The sequence below is a fragment of the Erythrolamprus reginae genome, chromosome 5 (assembly GCF_031021105.1).
Source record: "Erythrolamprus reginae isolate rEryReg1 chromosome 5, rEryReg1.hap1, whole genome shotgun sequence".
NCBI lineage: Eukaryota > Metazoa > Chordata > Lepidosauria > Squamata > Dipsadidae > Erythrolamprus > Erythrolamprus reginae.
The window spans coordinates 62,502,961-62,527,474 of record NC_091954.1 but is presented as its reverse complement, the minus strand read 5'-3'; the positions used below and the strand labels follow the sequence as shown (position 1 = coordinate 62,527,474).

At 40.3% G+C, this 24,514-nt stretch overlaps 2 protein-coding genes across 2 annotated transcripts in view; both read right to left on the bottom strand.

The window, feature by feature from the left end:
* Window positions 1-24,514, bottom strand: part of COL17A1 (collagen type XVII alpha 1 chain) — a 250,351-nt gene that overhangs the window by 213,875 nt on the left and 11,962 nt on the right. The window lies entirely within an intron of this gene.
* The window catches only part of ITPRIP (inositol 1,4,5-trisphosphate receptor interacting protein), a 29,072-nt gene continuing 5,138 nt past the window's right edge, over window positions 581-24,514 (bottom strand). Inside the window, exon 2 of the mRNA XM_070752806.1 lies at window positions 581-2,462. Coding sequence (XP_070608907.1) covers window positions 800-2,449 — 1,650 coding nt within the window. The 5' untranslated portion in view covers window positions 2,450-2,462 and the 3' untranslated portion in view covers window positions 581-799. The remainder of the gene's footprint in view (window positions 2,463-24,514) is intronic.

Genomic DNA, 24,514 nt, shown 5'->3' with positions numbered 1-24,514 from the left:
TACCAGCTGGTCTTCGGGCTTCTGGTGCATGTGAAAATCAGCTGGCTGCCACACATGCTGTAAACCTAAGAACCAGCTGGCTTGAGTGCATGCACGCACTGGCCACCTGGTTTTTAGATTTCCAGTGTAACTTTATGTGCACCGGAGTGCTGGCCACTTGCATGCGCATGCCGCCTGCTTGTCGTTTGGTTTCTGGTGCTCTGGCGTTGACATGCACACACACATATGTTCTGGTTTGGGCACTTGGTGCCGAAAAGGTTCACCATCACTGCCTTAGACATAAGCTGTTCCAAATTTAGTAGGATCTGTTTCTAACGGCCTAATTTGGAATTGTACTGTTAAATGCATAAAGTTATATTGAACTATGCTTTGCTATCTAAACTAATTTAAAATGACATTTTAAAAAATCCTAGTAGTAGAGTTTCATGCCAATGGGAGGGGAACAAGACTGGAGATCTATTACTTAGTTATACATCATACTTCCCTCATTAAATGTGTTAGACCTTGTAAATAAGGCACTCTTTTTTTTCAGTCTGGCTATGGTACTTTGCCACAGTAATAATAAAACACTTAACACAGATTCCGCTATATTCCTAAAACTGTAATATAATGAATTATAAAAAATTCTCTTGCTTAAAATAATTACAACAAAGAAATACACAGTGGTAAAAATGTTGAAGGTTGCATAAATATCAGCCAAGGTCTATTTATGGTACAGATATCTGTAAATTCTACAACATGTATCGGTCTTCTCCCATGGGGAGATTTGCATATATGGTAGCTGTCAAAGAAGGAGCTATTAGAGAAATTCTTTATTTAATGGAGTTGCCTGTCCATTTGGAATATGCATGGAATATTCATTAATTAAAGCGGATGTGTTTTTAAGCATCTCGTGGAACATGTCCATTGCTTTTCTGTAAGTGCTTCGTTGCAGTACAAAGGGCCGGAAAAGGTTTAATGGTTCTGCCTTTTGAAACTCCACCGGAACTCCCAATTCCTGTGGCAGATTTCTATTTCCAATGAAAAAGTGGTTAAGCCTTTTTTCTTGCAAGCTTTTCCCTAAAAAGTTGAATACATCTTGCAGCCTGGCTTCCAGAAAGTCAGAAGTCCATGCTGAACTAGGATGGATTTGTAGCAAATGCAGTACTACTGTTTTGAAATGGTAGTTTGTCAGGCTACTCTGTTCTGTCAGACTGCACTGCTTTCCATGAAGGAAAGACAAAATCTGGAGGCAACTGAGGTGGCAAGGATTAGCAGGCAAAGTCTTGGAAATAAACTGTATATATCTCTTTTCATACACAGTAAAGGTGAGAAACCAATGAGTATTGCTGGCGAATCTCTGTGCCGAGCTGTTGAGTGGAAAGTGAGAGATAAAATATACATCAGAATCTGCGTATTGCACCACAGGCCTGAGATTGAATGTGATGGTTTTGCCAGATTTGAACTTGATTTTCAGGGCACCTGGAGTATCCAGGTGATTGAAAATAAGACTGAACTCATACTTGTGTGCAATTTTATTCCATCCCTTGGTAAGTGCCATCTGGAACCATGTCATAACCTGGTCAGAATCAAGGTACCGAGTGTCTTTGAAGCAAAGGAGATCTTCCATATGATTATTCTGCCTAGTTTGGCTCACTTTGCTGTGAAGCAGACAAAGTAGATCTTCCCCCAATTTAGTTTTATCGCAGATACAACTTGACGAGTTCTCATCTGATCGGATGATCTTTATCATACCATAACTTCCTTTGTCTGGTAGAATAGACTCTCCTGAACACCAGGTCTCAAATTGGAAACAATATGGCTCTGGGGGATTAAAGGGGACAATGAAATCACAAGTGAAAGGCTTGTTCGCTCTCCAGTTTTCATACATGCTCCCAACTCCTATAGACTCTTCCACTTCCATGTCACTATCTCGGTTACACACGCTTCTCAAAGCTTCTAATAAGTCATCTGCAAAGCCTTCCACAAACTCTCGGTTCCTAGCAATATCACTTGTCACGTTCTGGAAGCATCTTTCATAAAAACTGTCCAGTGTGACTTTGTCTGGTAGAATGAAATCCTTAAAAGTTCTTCCTAGGGCATAAATTTCATAATCTTCTTTGGTGTAATCTTGCCAGTCCCCTTCCTGGTAATCCTGTCTCCATAATTCAATCAGAAGGAAGACTATCATAGACAAAGCGGTCCAGAAATTCCAAGAAAGTGAGTCATGGTCATACTGTTTTTCTGGTCCAGTCTCCTCTTTGGAAGCATCTACTGAAATTTCTTGTGCTGCTAATTCCTGTTCCAGTTTCAGCTGCTCCAGCCTCAGGTTCTCCTCACGTTCTTTCATCCTTGCAATGATTTCTTCTGTGTTTTCAAAAACTGTAACGTTTTCCTTGGGGAACAGAAGTGGATGGTTGATAATAGCTGTTATTACCACCAGGCACACCTGGAAGAATCCGGCCGGCATAATAAAATCTTACCTGTGCGGGAGACAGAGAGAAACAGTTAGTTACGCTAATAACGACACATAGATCTGAAGAAGTATATAATTAACATTGCTGAAATAACATAGAAACATAGAAACATAGAAGACTGACGGCAGAAAAAGACCTCATGGTCCATCTAGTCTGCCCTTATACTATTTCCTGTATTTTATCTTAGGATGGATGTATGTTTATCCCAGGCATGTTTAAATTCAGTTACTGTGGATTTACCAACCACGTCTGCTGGAAGTTTGTTCCAAGGATCTACTACTCTTTCAGTGAAATATTTCCTCACGTTGGTTTTGATCTTTCCCCCAACTAACTTCAGATTGTGTCCCCTTGTTCTTGTGTTCACTTTCCTATCAAAAACACTTCCCTCCTGAACCTTATTTAACCCTTTACCATACTTAAATATTTCGATCATGTCCCCCCTTTTCCTTCTGTCCTCCAGACTATACAGATTGAGTTCATTAAGTCTTTCCTGATACGTTTTATGCTTAAGACCTTCCACCGTTCTTGTAGCCCGTCTTTGGACCCGTTCAGTTTTGTCAATATCTTTTTGTAGGTGAGGTCTCCAGAACTGAACACAGTATTCCAAATGTGGTCTCACCAGCGCTCTATATAAGGGGATCACAATCTCCCTCTTCCTGCTTGTTATACCTCTAGCTATGCAGCCAAGCATCCTACTTTCTTTTCCTACTGCCCGACCACACTGCTCTACTACGAAATAACTGTCTACTACTTTTCTTACTTTTCTCTCTGGTTCTAAAAATGTCCATGATTTTAGATATAGGAAGCAATTATCTTTATTTCATGTATAAAAGTTAATATATTTCAGGAATTTATTTAAAGAAAATAGATACTATCAAGAGAAAGGGGGAAGACATAAAAATATCAATTTCAAGGAAAAGTTGGATGTTGGTTATAAACCCCACAAGAGGAGTAAAGGAAACAAATAGCAATGTTCATTTTATCAACGCTCCATTTAATATTGCTACAATGATGAATTGTATGAAGATTGTTCCCATTGGTGTCAAGAGACGACATTTTTAATACATAATGAGATACAGAAATATGGCTCTTATGGTTTCGCATGTTGATCTCTCATCTAGACACCATTAAAAGCTAATACTGTAATCTGTGTGCATTCTAAAATAAGTGAGGGGGAAAGAGAGCTTTCTTAAAAGATAGAAAATTGTATTACCTCTCCTAGTACAGTACAGCGTATTTACAAAGGTAACAGTATTAAACCCACTATTTATTTCCCCTTTGTATTTATAATTGTTTTGCTTTTAAACTTTCATTGAGTCAAGCATTCTTCACGATGAGGAAAGTGGTAGCTTACATAAGCATTCAATTATTCACACATACCTGTGTGAACTGATTCACACTTCTGATTTTTCATACACCACTATCTATAGAAACTGATCTTAGAACATTCATACAAGCAAGTTAAAATGGATGTTTGGTATTATGCAATAAACACTCTACACGTGTTTCTGAGTGTTCCTCGGGCATATGATTGCCATCTGCTACACATGGAAAGTCAGTAGGAAGTCAGCAGATTGCAAGTGTCTCCCATTAACTTTTTGCTTCCTTATCCTAGAAACATAGAAGACTGACGGCATAAAAAGACCTCATGGTCCATCTAGTCTGCCCTTATACTATTTCCTGTATTTTATCTTACAATGGATATATGTTTATCCCAGGCATGTTTAAATTCAGTTACTGTGGATTTACCAACCATGTCTGCTGGAAGTTTGTTCCAAGGATCTACTACTCTTTCGGTAAAATAATATTTTCTCACGTTGCTTTTGATCTTTCCCCCAACTAACCAGGTTGTGTCCCCTTGTTCTTGTGTTCACTTTCCTATTAAAAACACTTCCCTCCTGGACCTTATTTTACCCTTTGACATATTTAAATGTTTCGATCATGTCCCCTCTTTTCCTTCTGTCCTCCAGACTATACAGATTGAGTTCATTAAGTCTTTCCTGATACGTTTTATGCTTAAGACCTTCCACCATTCTTGTAGTCCGTCTTTGGACCCGTTCAGTTTTGTCAATATCTTTTTGTAGGTGAGGTCTCCAGAACTGAACACAGTATTCCAAATGTGGTCTCACCAGCGCTCTATATAAGGGGATCACAATCTCCCTCTTCCTGCTTCTTTAGTGTCCTTGCTTCTTTAGTGTCTAGCCTTGGCATCTGCACATGCTCTGTAGCATCTGCTTGCAATAGTTACTTTCCTGGGACAACCACTAACCTATCTACTCATTCATGCTCCGTAGCACCTGCCTGTAGGACCCACCAGCTCTTCTGTGACTCTAACCTATAGCTCTCGCCCATCAACCTGCTTGACTGACTTTCCTGCCTTTTCCCACATCGTAGTCAGATGGCAGTACTTCCTGGATTGCTATTGCTGTGCATTATGGCCATGTCACATGTCATGCTTTACAACCACATTGTAGTGATGGAAATTCCAGTTCTAATTGCTATCATAACCCAACCACTACCTGTACTCATTCTGAAAATTAAAGAAGCATTTTCCAGGGGCCATTTGGCCCTGATGTTAGTTTTAACTAAAAGGTGCTTATGTTGGGTTGTAGATTTTTACTTATTTTATTATGCGCAAGTTACTTTAAATGTTTTGATCTTGATTTTGTTACAACATTGTAGAGTCATAGCTGTTTGATTTTTCTTCAAAATTGGCTCCATAAACACATGAATAAGAAATCAAATTAGCTAAACCAGTGGTTAAATTATTATTAATTATTAAAGTTATATTCCACCCATCTTGCATTTTGAGGACACTGAGAAACAGATAAAAACAATTATAAATATAAAAACAGATTAAAACTACAAAAAATTAAAGCAAAGTTAAAAACCAGGGGTTTGGGGCAGGGCAATGGTGGTATATTCTTGTGTTACTGCAACAAACAACTCTAGCTAACAATGGAACAATGCATCCTTGTGCCAAAACTATTTTCCCAAAGCCAACATTGACAGAAGAGTTCTAACTTCATCTTAAAAGGGAAATTATCACTATTTTGAAGTTGTATGCAAATACGAACAATTAATAGTCATTTTTGTATGACAGAATACAGTGTAATTCAGTAATTATTAGGCGTGAATTGCATTAGGCCTTGAAAAACCAAGTTCAAGTCCACTATGATTATGATAATACAGTGGGTCACTACTGCTCAGCTCAACCTATTTCAAAGGCTAATGTTCTGGGATAAAATCAATATACATCCCCTCACCAACCATGTATCCTCCACAACTTCTAAACAGATATGAGGTAAATAAACAAAATAATTCATCTATACATTAAAAATTTTCCATCAAGTCAGTCTAAAGTCCTGAATGTCTTATTACAGCACAGCACAATTCCATACTTAATAAAAGTAGATTTCCATTACCAAATATGTTTCAGCTTTGTATTCCAATATTCCATGTTTATCATGGAAATAATGTTTGGGAGTTGGTGCAGGTTATCTATTATTGGCAAGCTCTACCCCAGTTTGTGCCAACCTGTAACACATGGATGTGTTGGAACAATAATTATCAGAATCCCCAAGCAAAATGACCCAGTTCTGAGAATTATAGTCCCAGATGCTCATTTGGAGAAGGCTGCTCTGTGTCATGTGATTTCTTTCAGAAAAGCAGTCAAATCAACATTGGATAAATTATGGAAGAATTCACAATTTCTGTATCTGTGATAGTCTTCGGAGAGGGGTGGCATACAAATCTAATAAATACAATACAATCCAATACAAAATTTAGACGAGTATATGTAAAGGCTAGATAAGCCTGCTCTTACAGATCCTGGGAAGAAAAAAAAAAACAGATTTAGTGTGTTATACGACTGGTATGCTGGATCTTCCTAGTGAAACCATACATTTCAGAAGACTCACAGACTATTACAAACCAAGCTATCAGAATTCTGCAGGCAGGGTCTTGCAAACTACATTTACAAAAAGGGACTTGGAACAAAAATGTTGACGATTGCAATTATATGTATTAGATTTATTTGTATGTAATAGGTGGAGCGTATGGGGTGTTTAGGGAGGGGGTAGCACCTCTGATATAGGGCATGTTATGTCCTTTTACGGCAGCTCATTTTACCGCAGCTTTTAGGGCAGCTCGTTCACCTTTGGTCCTCACCTGTCACTCAGCTCTCACTTGTGGCTTTTAGTAGCTGTAGCATGTGCAGCAGCCACACCCCAGGCAACAGCTTTGACAGGCTGGCCAAACCAGGCTGAGAGTAGCCATTGGATCTCTTACCTTTGGTAAGAGACTTGTCTATCCCGAGCATGAGAAGACAAATTACGGCAGACTGATGAAACCTACTAGATTAGGACAACGGTCATAAAGGTGGTCTCTGCAAGGGATGTGGTACACTAAAAGCACGTCAAGACACGAAATATGTCCTCGTGTGCCCAGCCCATCTCCAACTGTCTCGATTCTTGTCCTACTGTTGGATCAAGATGGAATCTGGGAAGAGAGAGTGAGACTGACTATGTGCAACTCTCCCTGACTTTAACCCAATTCATGCGCAAGTCTTGACATTCCCCCAATTCCAGTGAAAAGTCCTGTGGTGATGGGTGAATGATGAAGCAGCAGGTGTGGATACACTGGGAGCTGTAGCTGCAGATCTTCACTCAGGTGACTCAGGTCCAATGGTCGTCTTCCTGTTAATAAAGCAACAGCTGAATTCGGCATCTACCTGAGTGACTGAGCATCCCTCTCTAGGACCCACACTGCTCATCTCCATAGTAAGAGGAAGTTGGTGGCTTAGAAAACAAGGATAAGGAATATATGAAATATATGAGGATGTAGGTTATCAGTGTGTACATTTAAATAGGGAATATGATTATGTGTTCAAATTCAACTGCCTGGAATGTGTCTAAGTCTATCATCTGCCTAGCTAATAATGCACTGTAAGGTTTTCTTGCATTACAAAGATATTGGTCCCTTTATATACTTGCACACTTTCTAAAATAAAATGCTTCACTCTGCAGTGTAGGAAGCTTGGCTTGTGATTATATTTTTAAATACAAGCAGCAACTAGGGCAGTGCAACAATTATGATTTGAAATTCAGTCTAGGGAGATGTAGGCTCAGATCTACTCTCAGCCACTTAATTTCACTAAGAGAACTGGACTAGTTGATATTCTCATCCCAGCTATCTCATATAGTTATTATGGAGAAAAATCAGATAAAGTACTATTAAGTACATCAACTTGAAATCTTGGGCAAATTATGGAATACAATTCATAATATAAAAAAGAATTAGGCCACCATTACTATGAACACATAATAGTCCAATAAAAATTAAAACCTATTCCTGGTTTGGGATAATATTCATAAGACACTCAGGAAAAAATAGATACATAATTTAAAAGACAGATATCTTTTTCTTGCCATACAATGTTACTGGGGATTTTATAAATAAAACTGGAAATTACATAGACACCCTGCATCTTTATCTGTTCACAAGAAATCTCTAGGATTTCCTTTTCTGGGCTGTTATTAAAAATAGAACAGTATGTAGTATGCATACTTTGAGAAGCAAAAAATAACACTGCCTTCTCTGAGGCATCCTGATCTCAGACCTGAGCAAATGCATGTGGCTTGTGATCAGAAAGCACTGTGTCTAATTAATAAAAGATTATAAAACAATTTAAATAAAGATCAGAGGGCAGGTTTTCCATGGCCATTTATTGGTAAAATTACAGTATTTGGGGGTAACGCTGAAAATTAACCTACAATGAATATAGGTTAATATTTTCCAAGTGTCTATCAACTTACATTCACACAATACTGTCCTGAAGTAATTTTAACAAAACATACAGATAATTGTACGTAATTAAGATATGAAAAACAATGTGCATTTAAATAGGTCCAGCAGTGGCCCTTTACAAAAACCCCATGAGTATAATGCCCAAATGGATGATGAATTTTGATATGTCCAAGAAGGTGCTTAGAGTTCTCCTGGCAACTTTGGTGGACTGTTCTGGTTTTGGATGTAGTTTTAGAAAATGAAGACTACCAAAGAACAATACCCATACCAATCCCAAGAAGCCTTTTAATTAACCAGAGCTCAGAGAAGTGTGACTGAGCACTGGTAAAAGCTTATCTCAGAGCCTACAGTATATTATTTTATATTTTATATTTATTTATTTATTTATTAGATTTGTATGCCGCCACTCTCTGTAATTCTGATAAGTGCAGTGAAGCACCATTTCTTTCTACATACTCTTGCATGGTAGTTTTTCAATTACCGGTACCTAGGCTCCTTGAGGGAAAAATAAGTGGAATAATACCTTGAGGCTCACTGGGTGGTTTTGTAGATTTTGTGATAAGAATTATTTACATTTGCATTAGGACAGATGCAAGTTGTGCAAAATTCAATGTAGTGTATGAGGCCAGGTCTTGAAATGTTATCTGGATTTATTTATTTTTTCCAGTTAGTGAACTGACAAAGTTGTCAGAGTTTTCTGGAACAGGGTTTTCTTTTCTGGAACAATGGTTTCTTTTTTGGAACAACTTGAATATAAGGTGTTTCATGTTCCTTTGAAGTTTGAACATAAAAATGGTGTGGTGGACAGAAGAAATAACCCGGAGGAACAGGAAGAGCTGAAAACTAGGCAACAACAGATAAAATATGACAGACTCTGGGATAAAAATGTAATTGGAGAAAGCATCTCAGACAGGATTCCTGTAGTCTTCTGGTAGAAAGGGAGGGAGAAGCACATCAGACTTGCAAGATTCTATTTCTATAATAGTAGCAAAGTTAAAATGAGAGAAAATAGATACAGTGATAACTCATCTTACAAACGCCTCGTCATACAAACTTTTCGAGATACAAACCCGGGGTTTAAGATTTTTTTGCCTCTTCTTACAAACTATTTCCACCTTACAAACCCACCGCCGCCACTGGGATGCCCCGCCTCCGGACTTCCGTTGCCAGTGAAGCACCCATTTTTGCGCTGCTGGGATTCTCCTGAGGCTCCCCTTCATTGGAAACCCCACCTTTGGACTTCCGTTGCCAGCGAAGCACCCATTTTTGCGATGCTGGGATTCCCCTGCTGGGATTCCCTGCAGCATTGCAAAAACACAGAAGTCTGGAGGTGGGGTTTCCTGTGGAGGGGAGCCTCAGGGGAATCCCAGCAGCACAAAAATGGGCACTTTGGCTGGCAAAAGGGTTGAATTTGGGGCTTGCACGCATTAATCGCTTTTCCATTGATTCCTATGGGAAACATTGTTTCATCTTACAAACTTTTCACCTTAAGAACCTCGTCCCGGAACCAATTAAGTTTGTAAGACAAGGTATCACTGTATTATCTTTGTTTTTTAAAAATAGAAAGAAATTTATGACCTTAAGAAATGCATCAAAGGTGCTAAATTTCATAGAAACGAGAACAAGATTTTTCAAGCTTTTAAAAGAATCAGTTTTAAGCATACTCTGCCGCCGCATAATGAAATGAAATCTGTAATATTCTCTATGTTCAACAATTTCATATATGGAGAACAGAAGGCTGTATTAAAAAGGAGAGATAGTTAAATTAGGAGGAGTTAGTTGAAATGTTGGAAGAGAAGGTAACAGGCTAAATAACAAATAAGTGGAGAAATGGTAAAACGAGGAACTTCTCTCTGCTCTCAAGATCAAGGCTGGAACTGGGATAAATAGCTCACAAGGATCACTCAGATGTAAAGATATTAACAACTTGAAGAGTAAAGAATTCTTTCTTCATAGTATTTTATATTGGTATATAATAGAAGTCTATTTTCCCTTTTCAGTATGACTACAACACAGTTGCTATTTACAAGAATAGACTCCAAGTGGACTTTTGCAAATGCCCAAACAGGGAATGGAGTGACTTTGCCGTAACATTCCATCTTGAATATTGTATACGAAAATTGATTTCACAATCTTTTAACTCAGCCTGGAAGTCAAGGTTTAGCTAAAACCAGTGCACAAACCTAGCAGTATGAGAACAGCATTCGGAAACAAGCTACATCTCAATTTTGCTGCAGGCAGGGAAAGCCATATGCGAAGTAAACAGTAAGACAAGCCTGTACATTACCTCCTTAGGCAATACATCATTTTAAGAAGTGATGTGCCTTAATGCTCCATCAGCATTCATCTCTGAAATTAAAGGTGTGGTTAATTTCCTTATGTATAAGAAGTATGATGCATAATCCCCTTAATATCAGTGCTGACAAACACAATAAGCTTGTTTAATATTTGTTAGTCTGCCTGTGCTTGCCAACTGATGAGTAATGTTAGCTAGAGTAAAGCATAGTCAAATCATACTCCAATTGTTGGGTGTGTTAGAGAAGGTAGCAGTAAGCACATGCTTTATAGTTCTGTACTTGGTTTCTGCTCTGCAGTGATTTAGCTCTTCATTTTAAAAAATTCTGCTGCTAATTTTGAGATAGGAAAAGGCCTTGAGGATTTGTTTTGTGACCATAAGGGTCTGTTTTAATTTTCTTTTCTCTAAGCTCTTGTGTATTCCTAAAACATCTGTTGCAATCTCAAAAGAGAAGTAACATTTGCAAGAAGATCATAGACAGCAGGGCTGCAATTTGCCCATTAATGGTGCATAAAGAAGCAGTTTTTGCAACAATGGGGAGTTCCTTTTAGGGATGTTGCTCCAGCTAGGACTGTAAATAGATTGCATGATTTTGCATTACCTTTTAATGCTCTGGTGATGTTGCAGGATCCAATTTTCTATGCAGCTAAGTTCCCTGAAGATGGGCTCCAGCATGAGTCCAAAAGCTTAGAAGACAAACCTGTGGTCCTGGTGACCAGCCCAGATTAGATCCTGCAACATTATCCCAGGCCTTCGTTTTCTGGAAATACCGTATTTTCCGGCGTATAAGACGACTTTTTAACCCGTGAAAATCTTTTCCAAAGTGGGGGGTCGTCTTGTACGCCGGATATAGGACAGTGGCGCCTATTTGTGATGGCTGAGAGGGGCGAGAACACCGCCTCCCAGCTGGGCAAGTCTGAGCCGAGCGCAGGCCCGCCCACACGCTGCCTTTGGCAGCACAAGCGTGCCTGTCCGGCCGGGGAAGAATCGCCCCGGCCGGACCTCAGTTTCAGCTGGGGGGGGGCGAGAATACCGCCTCCCAGCTGGGCGAGCCTGATCCGAGCGCAGGCCCGCCCACACGCTGCCTTTGGCAGCACAAGCGTGCCTGTCCAGCCGGGGAAGAATCGCCCCGGCCGGACCTCAGTTTCAGCTGGGGGGGGGGGAGAATACCGCCTCCCAGCTGGGCGAGCCTGATCCGAGCGCAGGCCCGCCCACACGCTGCCTTTGGCAGCACAAGCATGCCTGTCCGGCCGGGGAAGAATCGCCCCGGCCGGACCTCAGTTTCAGCTGGGGGGGGCGAGAATACCGCCTCCCAGCTGGGCGAGCCTGAGCCGAGCGCAGGCCCGCCCACACGCTGCCTTTGGCAGCACAAGCGTGCCTGTCCGGCCGGGGAAGAATCGCCCCGGCCGGACCTCAGTTTCAGCTGGGGGGGGGGGCCGAGAATACCGCCTCCCAGCTGGGCGAGCCTGAGCCGAGCGCAGGCCCGCCCACACGCTGCCTTTGGCAGCACAAGCATGCCTGTCCGGCCGGGGAAGAATCGCCCCGGCCGGACCTCAGTTTCAGCTGGGGGGGGCGAGAACACCGCCTCCCAGCTGGGCGAGCCTGAACGGAGCGCAGGCTCGCTCACACGCTGCCTGTCCGGCCGGGGAAGAATCGCCCCGGCCGGACGTCAGTTTCAGCTGGGGGGGCGCGAACACCGCCTCCCAGCTGGGCGAGCCTGAACGGAGCGCAGGCTCGCTCACACGCTGCCTGTCCGGCCGGGGAAGAATCGCCCCGGCCGGACGTCAGTTTCAGCTGGGGGGGCGCGAACACCGCCTCCCAGCTGGGCGAGCCTGAACGGAGCGCAGGCTCGCTCACACGCTGCCTGTCCGGCCGGGGAAGAATCGCCCCGGCCGGACGTCAGTTTCAGCTGGGGGGGCGCGAACACCGCCTCCCAGCTGGGCGAGCCTGCGCAAAGCGCAGGCTCGCCCACACGCCGCCATCCGTGCCTCAGTTCCGTAGCTCCGCCTCACAGCTGATCACCCTGCTGCCGCTGCTGAGAGAAAAAAAGATGGAGAGAGGGGGGGAGAGAAAGAGATAGCAAGAGAGGGAGAGAGAGGGCGGGTTAGCAACGGAGGGACAGAGAGAAAGAGAGAGGGGTGATAGCAACAGAGGGAGAAAGAGAAGGAGAAAGAGAGAGGGAGAGGGGGCAGAAAGAGAAAGAAAGAGATAGCAAGATAGGGAGAGAGAGAAAGATAGAGGGGGGATAGCAACAGAGGGAGAGAGAGAAAGAGAGAGGGAGAGAGGGGGGAAAGAAAGAGAGAAAGAGATAGCAAGAGAGGGAGAGAGAGAAAGAGAGAGGGAGAGAAAGAGATGGCAAGAGAGGGAGAGAGAGAAAGATAGAGGGGGGATAGCAACAGAGGGAGAGAGAGAAAGAGAGAGGGAGAGAGGGGGGAAAGAAAGAGAGAAAGAGATAGCAAGAGAGGGAGAGAGAGAAAGAGAGAGGGAGAGAAAGAGATGGCAAGAGAGGGAGAGAGAGAGGGAGAGAGGGGAGACAGAAAGAGAGAGAAAGAGATAGTAAGAGAAGGAGAGAGAGGGGGAGAGAAAGAGAGAAAGAAAAAAAAAGAGAGAAAGAGAGATAGCAAGAGAGAAAGAGAGGGAGAGAGAGAGAGGGGGAGAGAGAAAGACTTTGATCATTTCCCCAGGTATTTTTGTACCTACTTGACCAACATTATTAGTGGTTGCAAAATTGAATGTATGAACTTGTTCATTTCAATAAAAAGAGCCAGGGAAATGATTGAATGTTAAACTGGATGCATTTATTTCTGCCTGTTTGTATTTGTTCTTATGTTTAACCATTGAAAATGTACTTTTCCTCCAAAAAGAATCATCTTTTCATATTTCTTAGGCAACATTTTAAAATAACTTTAAAAGCTGAGGTCATATTATTCACCCTGCTCTGTATCATAGCACACTGCACAGTACTGAAAATTGGCTGTGCCAATCAGTCACTAATTAAACCCGACAAGTTAAAATCTGTTTAAGTGACATTGCAAGAGGATAAAGACAGAAAGTGCGGAAAGAGGAAAAAATGGATGGGCTGTTTGGATTGCGATATCATGATATCACATACAGATTCTCATTCCATAATAGATTCTCACATAGGTGTCAGCATGCTGCATGTTAGACTGAAAGATACCTGCAGAATAGATGGTAGGAGAAAGGAAAATAGCCAGGTTCACCTTTTTGTGTTGACAAATTATGATGAGTTATAATAATAAACTTAATTGTGGTGAGGAGAAATATGAGAGGCAGACAAGACAGATAGACAGAGACATATGGAGAGATAGACAGAAGAGTGCTCCCACTTGGCTCTCTCTCTCTAAATAATTCATTCATAATTTTAACAATAAGATCTTCATCATTAGTAATTAAAATATTGTGTTATCATGTTCAGAAATGATTTTTTTCTTAATGCAAGTACATCATAGACCTAGACTCAGTCAGGTCTATGATGTACAGAAGAGGGGTAGTCTTATACGGCGAGTATATCTCAAATTCTATATTTTAACTGGAAAAGTTAGGGGGTCGTCTTATACGCCCAGTCGTCTTATACGCCGGAAAATACGGTATGTTTTTTCTAAAATAAAATCTGTGATGAATGTGTGTTAAACTAAAGAAATATTTACTGTAGAAACAAAATATTTGAAGATATATAGCAGTTTATTACAGAGATTTTAAACCAAGTATGATCTTTAAACACTGTTTAAAATTAGAGGGGAGACCTTAAATTTAGGGTGGAGGATTGTTTTAATGAGTTGACTGCTGGTATGCAAATGAGCAAAAAAATGTCTGATATTAAAAAACTCTCAACATATTAAAAGCATAGAAACTACAAAACATTTAAACTGGCAAGTCCCAGACTTAACTGTACCAAGTAAATGTTGGTTCTCACTGTCATAGGAGCAAAGGAAGACTTTCAAACAAGTGTTCACATGAATAGGATTACAGCAGAGATCTATATGTTCCCTAGAGTGTAAAAATAGTATAGTTAAGGATAATTTAATGTTTGTTTGATACAAAAAATACAATTAAGTTAAATTATCTCCACTCTTCTCTTTGGAATTATATCATTAAAAAGAAAATAGGACTGTATGAATTGAAATAGAGACTAGGGTTAATTTCATACAACTAAACCAAGCATTACTCTACATAGAGAAAAAAAAGTGTTAATATTAAGGATGAATGTTAATCACATCTATATTCAATTTAATCCAGTTATGTAATTTATTTAAGAGAGTTTTTAAAAAATTGCCATATTTTTCAGAGTATAAAGATACATATTTTTCCTTGCTAAAAGAGGCTGAAAATTTGGGTGCGTCTTATACTATGAATCTAGCTTTTTCGAAGCTTTATTTCCCCAGCCCTAACTAGGTGTTAACAATCTTCCTGGCTTCCTACTCCCTCCAAAGGCTTTTTCCTGCGCTATCTTTGCAGGCATGTTTTCATTCATGCTCCCTCTGAAAAAAGGATTTTTTAGCCCTAACCAGGGGATAAAATAATGTGCTGAAGCTGAACAGACTAAGAATGCAAACTAGATGACTAACTGGTAGATAGATTTCCCTCATATTTTCCTCCCACAAAAGTAAGGTGTGTCTTATACTCTGGTGCATCTTATACTCCAAAAAATATGGTACATATTTTGTATAACTTTCCTGACATACTTTTTTTTGTGTTCAGTTCTGGAGACCTCACCTACAAAAAGATATTGACAAAATTGAACGGGTCCAAAGACGGGCTACAAGAATGGTGGAAGGTCTTAAGCATAAACCGTATCAGGAAAGACTTCATGAACTCAATCTGTATAGTCTGGAGGACAGAAGGAAAAGGGGGGACATGATCGAAACATTTAAATATGTTAAAGGGTTAAATAAGGTTCAGGAGGGAAGTGTTTTTAATAGGAAAGTGAACACAAGAACAAGGAGGCACAATCTGAGGTTAGTTGGGGGAAAGATCAGAAGCAACGCGAGAAAATATTATTTTACTGAAAGAGTAATAGATGCTTGGAAAAAACTTCCAGCAGATGTGGTTGGTAAATCCACAGTAACTGAATTTAAACATGCCTGGGCTAAACATATATCCATTGTAAGATGAAATACAGGAAATAGTATAAGAGCAGACTAGATGGACCATGAGGTCTTTTTCTGCCGTCAGTCTTCTATGTTTCTATGTTTCTATGTCATATACAGTTTTCCTGAATAAATATAGTATATACTTAGAAGTCTAGGTTAAACTTCTTTATACTTTATAATCTGATTTTTCTCAATTGCTAAAAAAAAGTATTTGGCCATAGACCATAAAGAAAGTGATCTTGAGGAACCCAGGCAAGAAACATTACATAAATGAAGTAGTATTAAGAAGAGGAGACTCGGCAAGATCTTCCCTTATTCCTTGGCATATAACAAGAAGGGTGGATAAAAGTTTGCAAAATTCTAATACTGTTTCTTCTTGTGGCATCTGTTTCCTGAAATTGTCTACATCAAAGGGCTGAGGTTTGGTAAACAGGTTTCCCAGTTGTGCATGAAATTGTTCAGATGCTGGTTATGAAGTAACAGGAATCCATTTCTTTTAACACTGCAAAGTTTGGGTGGGTTTTTTTTTCTTAACTAAAAATGAATAAACCAGTCTTGGATGTTTTATGCATTACTGAACTGCTAATCACTGTTTACCCCTAGATGTACCAAGAAAAAACTTTGCTAGTTGTTAAGAACATCCTTCCAAGTCACAGCTATAAAGAAGATGAAAGTACATAAATGAAATGTTCTGCTCCATATTTCTACAGCACTACATAGCATTATATGCAAATCAGCCAACTATAGGGCATATGGATTTTAAAATCAAATTGAACCTCATTATGTATAGCTCACAAAGGAATCAGGAAGAACAAAATGTTATATAAGCTTCTTTAGTAGCATCTGCTTCCCCTTCTCTGCTGGTACTATAAAAATAATTTCCTGGACATTCAAGTGATCTATAAAAGAGTACAGTAAGAAATTTCAAATGTAATACATTCCAGTTTAGAAAATCACTAAGTAAGATTATTACATATAAAACATCATAAATGATGCAGTGGAGCTAATTGAAATTGTCCAGGGCCACATTTTATACAAATAGACTAAGCTGTATGCAATCTGCTCACTTGAACAACTTAAGACATACAGTAATATCTCGTCTTACGAACCTAATTGGTTCCGGAAGGAGGTTTGTAAGGCGAAAAGTTCGTAACACGAAACAATGTTTCCCATTGGAAACAATGTAAAAGCGATTAATGCGTGCAACGGGGGGGGGGGGAATCCCAAAATGGCATTCTGCTGGGCGCCACCGCCCGGCTGTCACCTTTTAAAACAGCTGGGGGGCTTCTCGGCATTCTCCTGAACCTGAACCTGAACTTTTTGGGTTCGGGAGGCCGCCGAGAAGCGCCGCCGCCGGCTGTCACCTTCTTAAACAGCTGGGGGGCTTCTTGGCATTCTCCAGAACCCGAACCTGAACTTTTTGGGTTCAGGAGGCTGCCGAGAAGCGCCGCCGCCCGCCTGTCACCTTCTTAAACAGCAGGGGGGCTTCTCTGCATTCTCCCAAACCAGAACCCAGAAGTTCGTGTTTGGCTTCCGAAGGCCGCCGAGAAATGCCTGGCTGTTTCAGAAGGTTACAGTTGGGTGCCGCCGCTCGGCACAGCGTCGTTTTTGCGATCGGCGGCAACGTTTTCGGCCTATCTGGAGGCTGGAAAGGAGGTGGGGAATCCCAATAGGGAATTCCATGGGCGGAGCTTTGACGTCACGAAGACGTCCTTCCTGGTAGACCGAAACGTGGCCTCGTATTTAACCCGTATTTAACGAGTATTTGGACTTTTAAAACCCACCCTTTGCATTAAACAGTCATTCTATAATGTTTCTCAGCTGGAATTACATGTGATATCCTACCAGTTTCTTTTATAGAGTACAGTAGTACTGTAGAAGAATTTTATGAATTTTAATGGATTTAAAATATTTAATGGATTTAATGGATTTAAGCCCCCTTTGAAACCCTGTGAAACAGCAAATCCGTGAAAGATGAACCGTGAAGTAGCGAGGGATTACTGTATAAAACATGCCTTAGTTTTGAGGGAGGAAAACAAGGGAAAAAGCCCTCTGCCTCCCAGCAATTTGCCAAACAGCAAACAGCATAGACGATATACACTGTTTGCTGTATATTTCTATGCATGTGTGCCTGACCCATAGAAATAGCAAAGAATTAGAGAAACGTACATTATGGCAGTATATTAATCAAATAAAGTTTTCTTAAATGTAATCACACTAACAAAAACAAAAAGAACAAAAAATTAGAAATTATATGACAAGGATCAAACCATTGGTTAGAATACCGCTAAAATTAAAATGAGGAGGCTGTCATGTGAGCCAGCCTCAGGAGGGGTGAGGTAGTCCCTCACAGTAGTCCCTCACCTATCGCTGGTGTTACGTTCCAGACCTGGCCGCGATAGGTGAAATCCGCGATGGGGAATTTATCGACTGATAGTACTTATTTAAGTATTTATATTGTAATTGTTTGGTAAGTTTTCATTGTTTTAAGTGTTTATAAACCCTTCCCACACAGTATTTATTTTAGATACAGTATTTAAATACAATTTTAGATTTTTTTTTTTTTTGAAAAACCTGCCGATCGAGTTCGGCGGGCTGTTTAAATCTGCCGATCGACTTCCTCAGAAACCCGCGATGAAGTGAAGCCGCAGTAGGTGAAGCGCGGTATAGCGAGGGACTACTATACTACATTCGCGTCTTTTAATTTTTTGTCTGTATTGTACTCAATATACTGTAAGTTGTTATTGTTTATTTGTTTAATTGTTTATATGTAAATAAAAATCATTTAAATATATATATATAATCTTCAAACTCAAAAAAATCACACTGAAATTAGCCATTAAAGGGAATTTTTCTTTTCAGACATATTTTTTCATTATCTTGAACTAAATTTCTATCCACTATTTAATTAAGATTTTAGTAGCAATAAACCGGGTGTTAAGTAAACAGAAATGGAAGATTCCCCCTCTACACACACACACTTTAAAAAAACTTGACTGTCGAAGAGTGGAAAAAGAAGCACTGAATCAGAAGTGTGGGCAGCAGTTCCATAAAGTCCCTCCTCCCATTAAATAAAATTGGATCTGGAAGGGCAGTCTCTACAAAGAGATGTTTGCAAACTGAAGAAGGCAAGTAAAGGAAAAGTTGCATCAGCTCATTTCCATCTCTGATTAGGCATTAAAGACAGCTTGAGGATTGTAAGAGATGAGGATAAAATGAGGCTTGTTTTCTAATTCCTGCTTTCTCTTCATCTTTTCCCTTGAGGAATAGATTTTTAAGAATGGAAAGAAGGAATTTAGGCCACTGACCATTCCCCCTTCTCAGTGTAGACCAAAAGAGAGAGGATGGTACTTAGCAAAAGTTAGCAAAAACTTTAGAAGAGTTTAGGGGTAGTGATTTCTGACAGTCTCAGAATGGGTGAACAGTGCAGTCAGGTAGTAGGGAAAGCAAGTAGAATGCTTGGCTGCATAGCTAGAGCTATAACAAGCAGGAAGAGGGAGACTGTGATCCCGCTGTATAGAGCGCTGGTGAGACCACATTTGGAATATGGTGTTCAGTTCTGGAGATCTCACCTACAAAAAGATATTGATAAAATTGAACGTGTCCAAAGATGGGCTACAAAAATGGTGGAAGGTCTTAAGCATAAAACTATCAGGAAACAGTTAATGAACCCAGTCTGTATAAACTGGAGGATAGAAGGGAAAGGGGGAAAATGATTGAAACATTTAAATATGTTGCAAGGTTAAATAAGGTTCAGGAGGGAGGTGTTTTAATAGGAAAGTGAACAAAAGAACAAGGGGGCACAATCTGAGGTTAGTTGGGGGGAAGATCAGAAGCAACGTAAGAAAATATTATTTTATTGAAAGAGTAGCAGACATGGTTGGTATATCCACAGTAACTGAATTTAAACATGCCTGGGATAAACATATATCCATCCTAAGATAAAATACAGGAAATAGTATAAGGGCAGACTAGAAGGGCCATGAGGTCTTTTTCTGCTGTCAATTTCTTAAGTTTCTATATACGTCCCAGTGTTGTAATAACAGTTGGATATCCCCAAATTTCGAAACAGGCATTTTAATAAATTTATTACCTTTATGTAGTATTATTTCTTCATCAAAATATGAGATTATACAAACGCATGGTAAATAATCTTTTTTTAAAAAAACCTGGTGACAAAGCATGTTGCTGTAACCAGTGTCTGTGACTTTCTCTCAAGGAATTTGCAGAGATATAAGAATAAAAGGATCTTTCCATTTCCACATTTCATTTCTTTCCATATTTCATTTCTAAGCTCTGAACTTTTAAAAAATGTGGTACTAGACTTCAGCTGTGGGTCTAAGAGGCATAGAATAGAGGAAAACACTATCCTTGACCTGTTATACAAAATTTTTAGTTTTCAAATTATAAACTTAGTGACACAGACTGAGAGATTACCCTCCTTTTCTCCATTTTTTGGTAGGCATTAATTATTTAAGAATAATTAATCTAAGAATTAATTAAGAATAAATAGGTATTACATGATGATTTCACATCAATGTGAAAAGAGGAAATAGTTTTTGCCATGCACCAAAATGTTTTTACCAATTATTAAACAAGGAACTTCCTGCTTTCAATAGTTCAGGGTCAGCAAGGTTAATCACATGGCCAGAATTGACTATTCCTTTCAGCACAGATGATTTAAGTTTTGGAAAGGTTCGTCCTTTGGTATGTGAAATATAAATGCCACAGAAACCTGTGGGATTTCCTTTTTCTTTTCCAGAAAAATTCAGAATGGCTCCTCCTTTATCAAAGCTATATCTCACAATTCTGACAAGAACCAAATTCACCCTAGGCTTGTTTTGTTTGGAGCAACATATACAATGTATGATATATTACTGTACTAATCTTATTGCCCTTATGATTTTCTAGTGATATGGAACTCTGGTAAATTTTAGGGCTGGAGTTAAACTGTTTCCCAGTCCTTCTTATTTTTCCCCCCTGGGCTTTTACATCTTTAAATATAATATATTCAGAGACTAACTAATATTGGTGTGAACCAAATATATGGTTGATTTAAGGTTCGCAACTTGGGCGTCCTCCTCGATCCACAGCTCACATTAGAGAAACATCTTTCAGCTGTGGCGAGGGGGACGTTTGCCCAGGTTCGCCTTGTGCACCAGTTGCGACCCTACTTGGACCGGGAGTCAATGCTCACGGTCACTCATGCCCTCATCACCTCGAGGCTTGACTACTGTAACGCTCTCTACATGGGGCTACCTTTGAAAAATGTTCGGAAACTTCAGATCGTGCAGAATGCAGCTGCGAGAGCAATCATGGGCTTTCCCAAATATGCCCATGTTACACCAACACTCTGCAGTCTGCATTGGTTGCCGATCAGTTTCCGGTCACAATTCAAAGTGTTGGTTATGACCTATAAAGCCCTTCATGGCACCGGACCCGATTACCTCAGGGACCGCCTTCTGCTGCACGAATCCCAGCGACCAGTTAGGTCCCACAGAGTGGATCTTCTCCGGGTCCCGTCAACTAAGCAATGTCGCCTGGCGGGACCCAGGGGAAGAGCCTTCTCTGTGGCGGCCCCGGCCCTCTGGAACCAACTCCCCCCAGAGATTAGAACTGCCCCCACCCTCCTTGCCTTTCGTAAACAACTTAAAACCCACCTCTGCCGCCAGGCATGGGGGAATTTCCCCCTAGGCCTTTACAATTCTATGCATGGTATGTATGTATGTATGTATGTTTAGTTTTTATATTAATAGATTTTTAATCAATACCAAATTACTATTGTACACTGTTTTATTGTCGCTGTTAGCCGCCCTGAGTCTCTGGAGAGGGGCGGCATACAAATCCAATCAATCAATCAATCAATCAATCAATCAATAAATAAATAAATAAATAAATAAACACATACACAAGAACTTGCCAATTGGATTGTTTTTCATTGACTTAGTTGATGTAATTACAGTCACACTATATACTTATTCAAGCAAAAACATTTGTCACTGATGAAGAGTTACTCCACTGAAATATTTGTTCAGTTACCAATTTATGAATGGGTAACTGAATATAGTATAATGCTTGTATCTTAATATTTCAGCACAAGAAAAGATTCTATAAGATTCATTTAATATGTTGAAATAAGCACTGGTTTGTATTTTTAGTCTTCCACAGCAAAACATCTGTCTTGTGGTAGCCTGAAAACTAGAACATTTATTATGATATAAAATTTGTGGACTACAGCCCATTTCTTTCTGTTTTCAGGCAACACATCGGTCTTCCTGGACTTGCCCTTTTGTAAACATGCTTCCAAGCTTTCTAGCAAGCCCCTGCAGCTTGGCTGCCTTAGTCGGAGCCCGATTCCAGGAGCAGCCCTGGGAACGGCATTGAAAGCCTTTTAAATGAAAGTGTTTTCAGGTGGCACGTCCCCCTATCTCAGTGATGGCGAACCTATGGCACAGGTGCCACAGATGGCATGCAAAGCCATATTGCTGGCACATGAGCTGTTGCCCTAGCTCAGTTCCAACGTTCATGTGTCTGCTGGCCAGCTGAAGCCTTTGGAGCCTGGGGAAGGTGAAACATGAGCCTTTCGTGGGCAGGGAAAGCTGTTTTCACCCTCCCCAGGCATTGAGTTATGGGTGTAGGCACTCGTGCATACGTGATAGCGCACGCGCATGCTCTTTCAACACCCAAGGGAAAAAAGGTTCACCATCACTGCCTTAAACTGTCTACCATGGACCTTACATGTTTCTTAAGAGGCCCCTGAGGGGATGTGCATAAGCACATCAGCATGCCTACCATCCCTGTCCTACTGTTTGTATGTACTCATGTGTTTATGGCTATGTTTTGCTTCGTTATAGAAACATAGAAACATAGAAGATCGACGGCAGAGAAAGACCTCATGGTCCATCTAGTCTGCCCTTATACTATTTCTTGTATTTTATCTTAGGATGGATATATGTTTATCCCAGGCATGTTTAAATTCAGTTACTGTGGATTTACCAACCACATCTGCTGGAAGTTTGTTCCAAAGATCTACTGCTCTTTCAGTAAAATTATATTTTCTCATGTTGCTTTTGATCTTTCCCCCAACTAACTTCAGATTGTGCCCCCTTGTTCTTGTGTTCACTTTCCTATTAAAAACACTTCCCTCCTGAACCTTATTTAACCCTTTAACATATAACATAACATATTATATTCATTTATTTGTACCATTTTTCATGTGTTCTGCTTCCTTGCACTTATTGACAAATAAATTAAATAAATAAAAATTAAGAAGACAGCAACAGATAGCAGCAAGTGTTGCCTCTCTGGAAAGAAGCTGAAGAAATACTGTACCACTTAGTTAGCTGCTGCAAGAATATTGCAGAGACTGACTACAAACAACAACATGACAAAAGTAGGAACAGTGCTGCACTGAAAGATCTACAGAAAATACTATTTACCTACAAGCAAGAACCGATGGAACCATAAATTAGAGAAAGTAATAGAAAATGAAGACGCTGAAGTGCTCTGGGACTTTAGAATTCAAATCAACAAACTACGGTCCATAACACCCCAGACCTAATAACTGTTGATAAGAAAGACAAAAAAAAATCTGGATAATGTACAATGGTACCTCTACTTAAGAACTTAATTCGTTCCATGACCAGGTTTTTAAGTAGAAACGTTCTTAAGAAGCAGCAATTTTTCCCGTAGGAATCAATGTAAAAGCAAATAATGCGTGCATACCTATTAAGTAAGAAATAAAAGCTCAGAATTTGGATGGGAGGAGGAGGAGGAAGAATAATGCACTTGGGGAAAAGGAATCCTCAATCTGAGTATTGTATTGGCAGTTCAGTGTTGGCAAATACTTCAAAAGAAAAGGATTTAGGGGTAGTGATTTCTGACAGTCTCAAAATGGGTGAACAGTGCAGTCAGGCGGTAGGGAAAGCAAGTAGGATGCTTGGCTGCATAGCTAGAGGTATAACAAGCAGGAAGAGGGAGATTATGATCCCCTTATATAGAGCGCTGGTGAGACCACATTTGGAGTACTGTGTTCAGTTCTGGAGACCTCACCTACAAAAAGATATTGACAAAATTGAACGGGTCCAAAGACGGGCTACAAGAATGGTGGAAGGTCTTAAGCATAAAACGTATCAGGAAAGACTTAATGAACTCAATCTGTATAGTCTGGAGGACAGAAGGAAAAGGGGACATGGTCAAAACATTTAAATATATTAAAGGGTTAAATAAGGTTCAGGAGGGAAGTGTTTTTAATAGGAAAGTGAACACAAGAACAAGGGGACACAATCTGAAGTTAGTTGGGGGAAAGATCAAAAGCAACATGAGAAAATATTATTTTACTGAAAGAGTAGTAGATCCTTGGAACAAACTTCCAGCAGACGTGGTAGATAAATCCACAGTAACTGAATTTAAACATGCCTGGGATAAACATATATCCATCCTAAGATAAAATACAGAAAATAGTATAAGGGCAGACTAGATGGACCATGAGGTCTTTTTCTGCCGTCAGACTTCTATGTTTCTATGTTTCTAAGGTGAAGGAAGAAGGTGAGGTGAGGCAAAAAAAAATCCAAAACTTTAAGGCTTTTTTTTTTTAAAAAAAGAGGGACTTAGGCGGCGAGGAAGAGTACACGCCTCCAATACACCCGGCGCGAGGCTGCCTCTCATACACTGCCTCCCATACACTGGCTGCTGCTGCTGCTACCTGCTGCCTCCTTCTTCCCATGCTGAAGGGCTTCCCTCTCCTCTCACTCGCTCGCTTTGTAGCTGGCGTCTTTCCTTCATGGTGGTGACAGCTGCCCAGAGCGAAGGGAGCACTTCTTTTCCCTGCCTGCTGGCAGAGG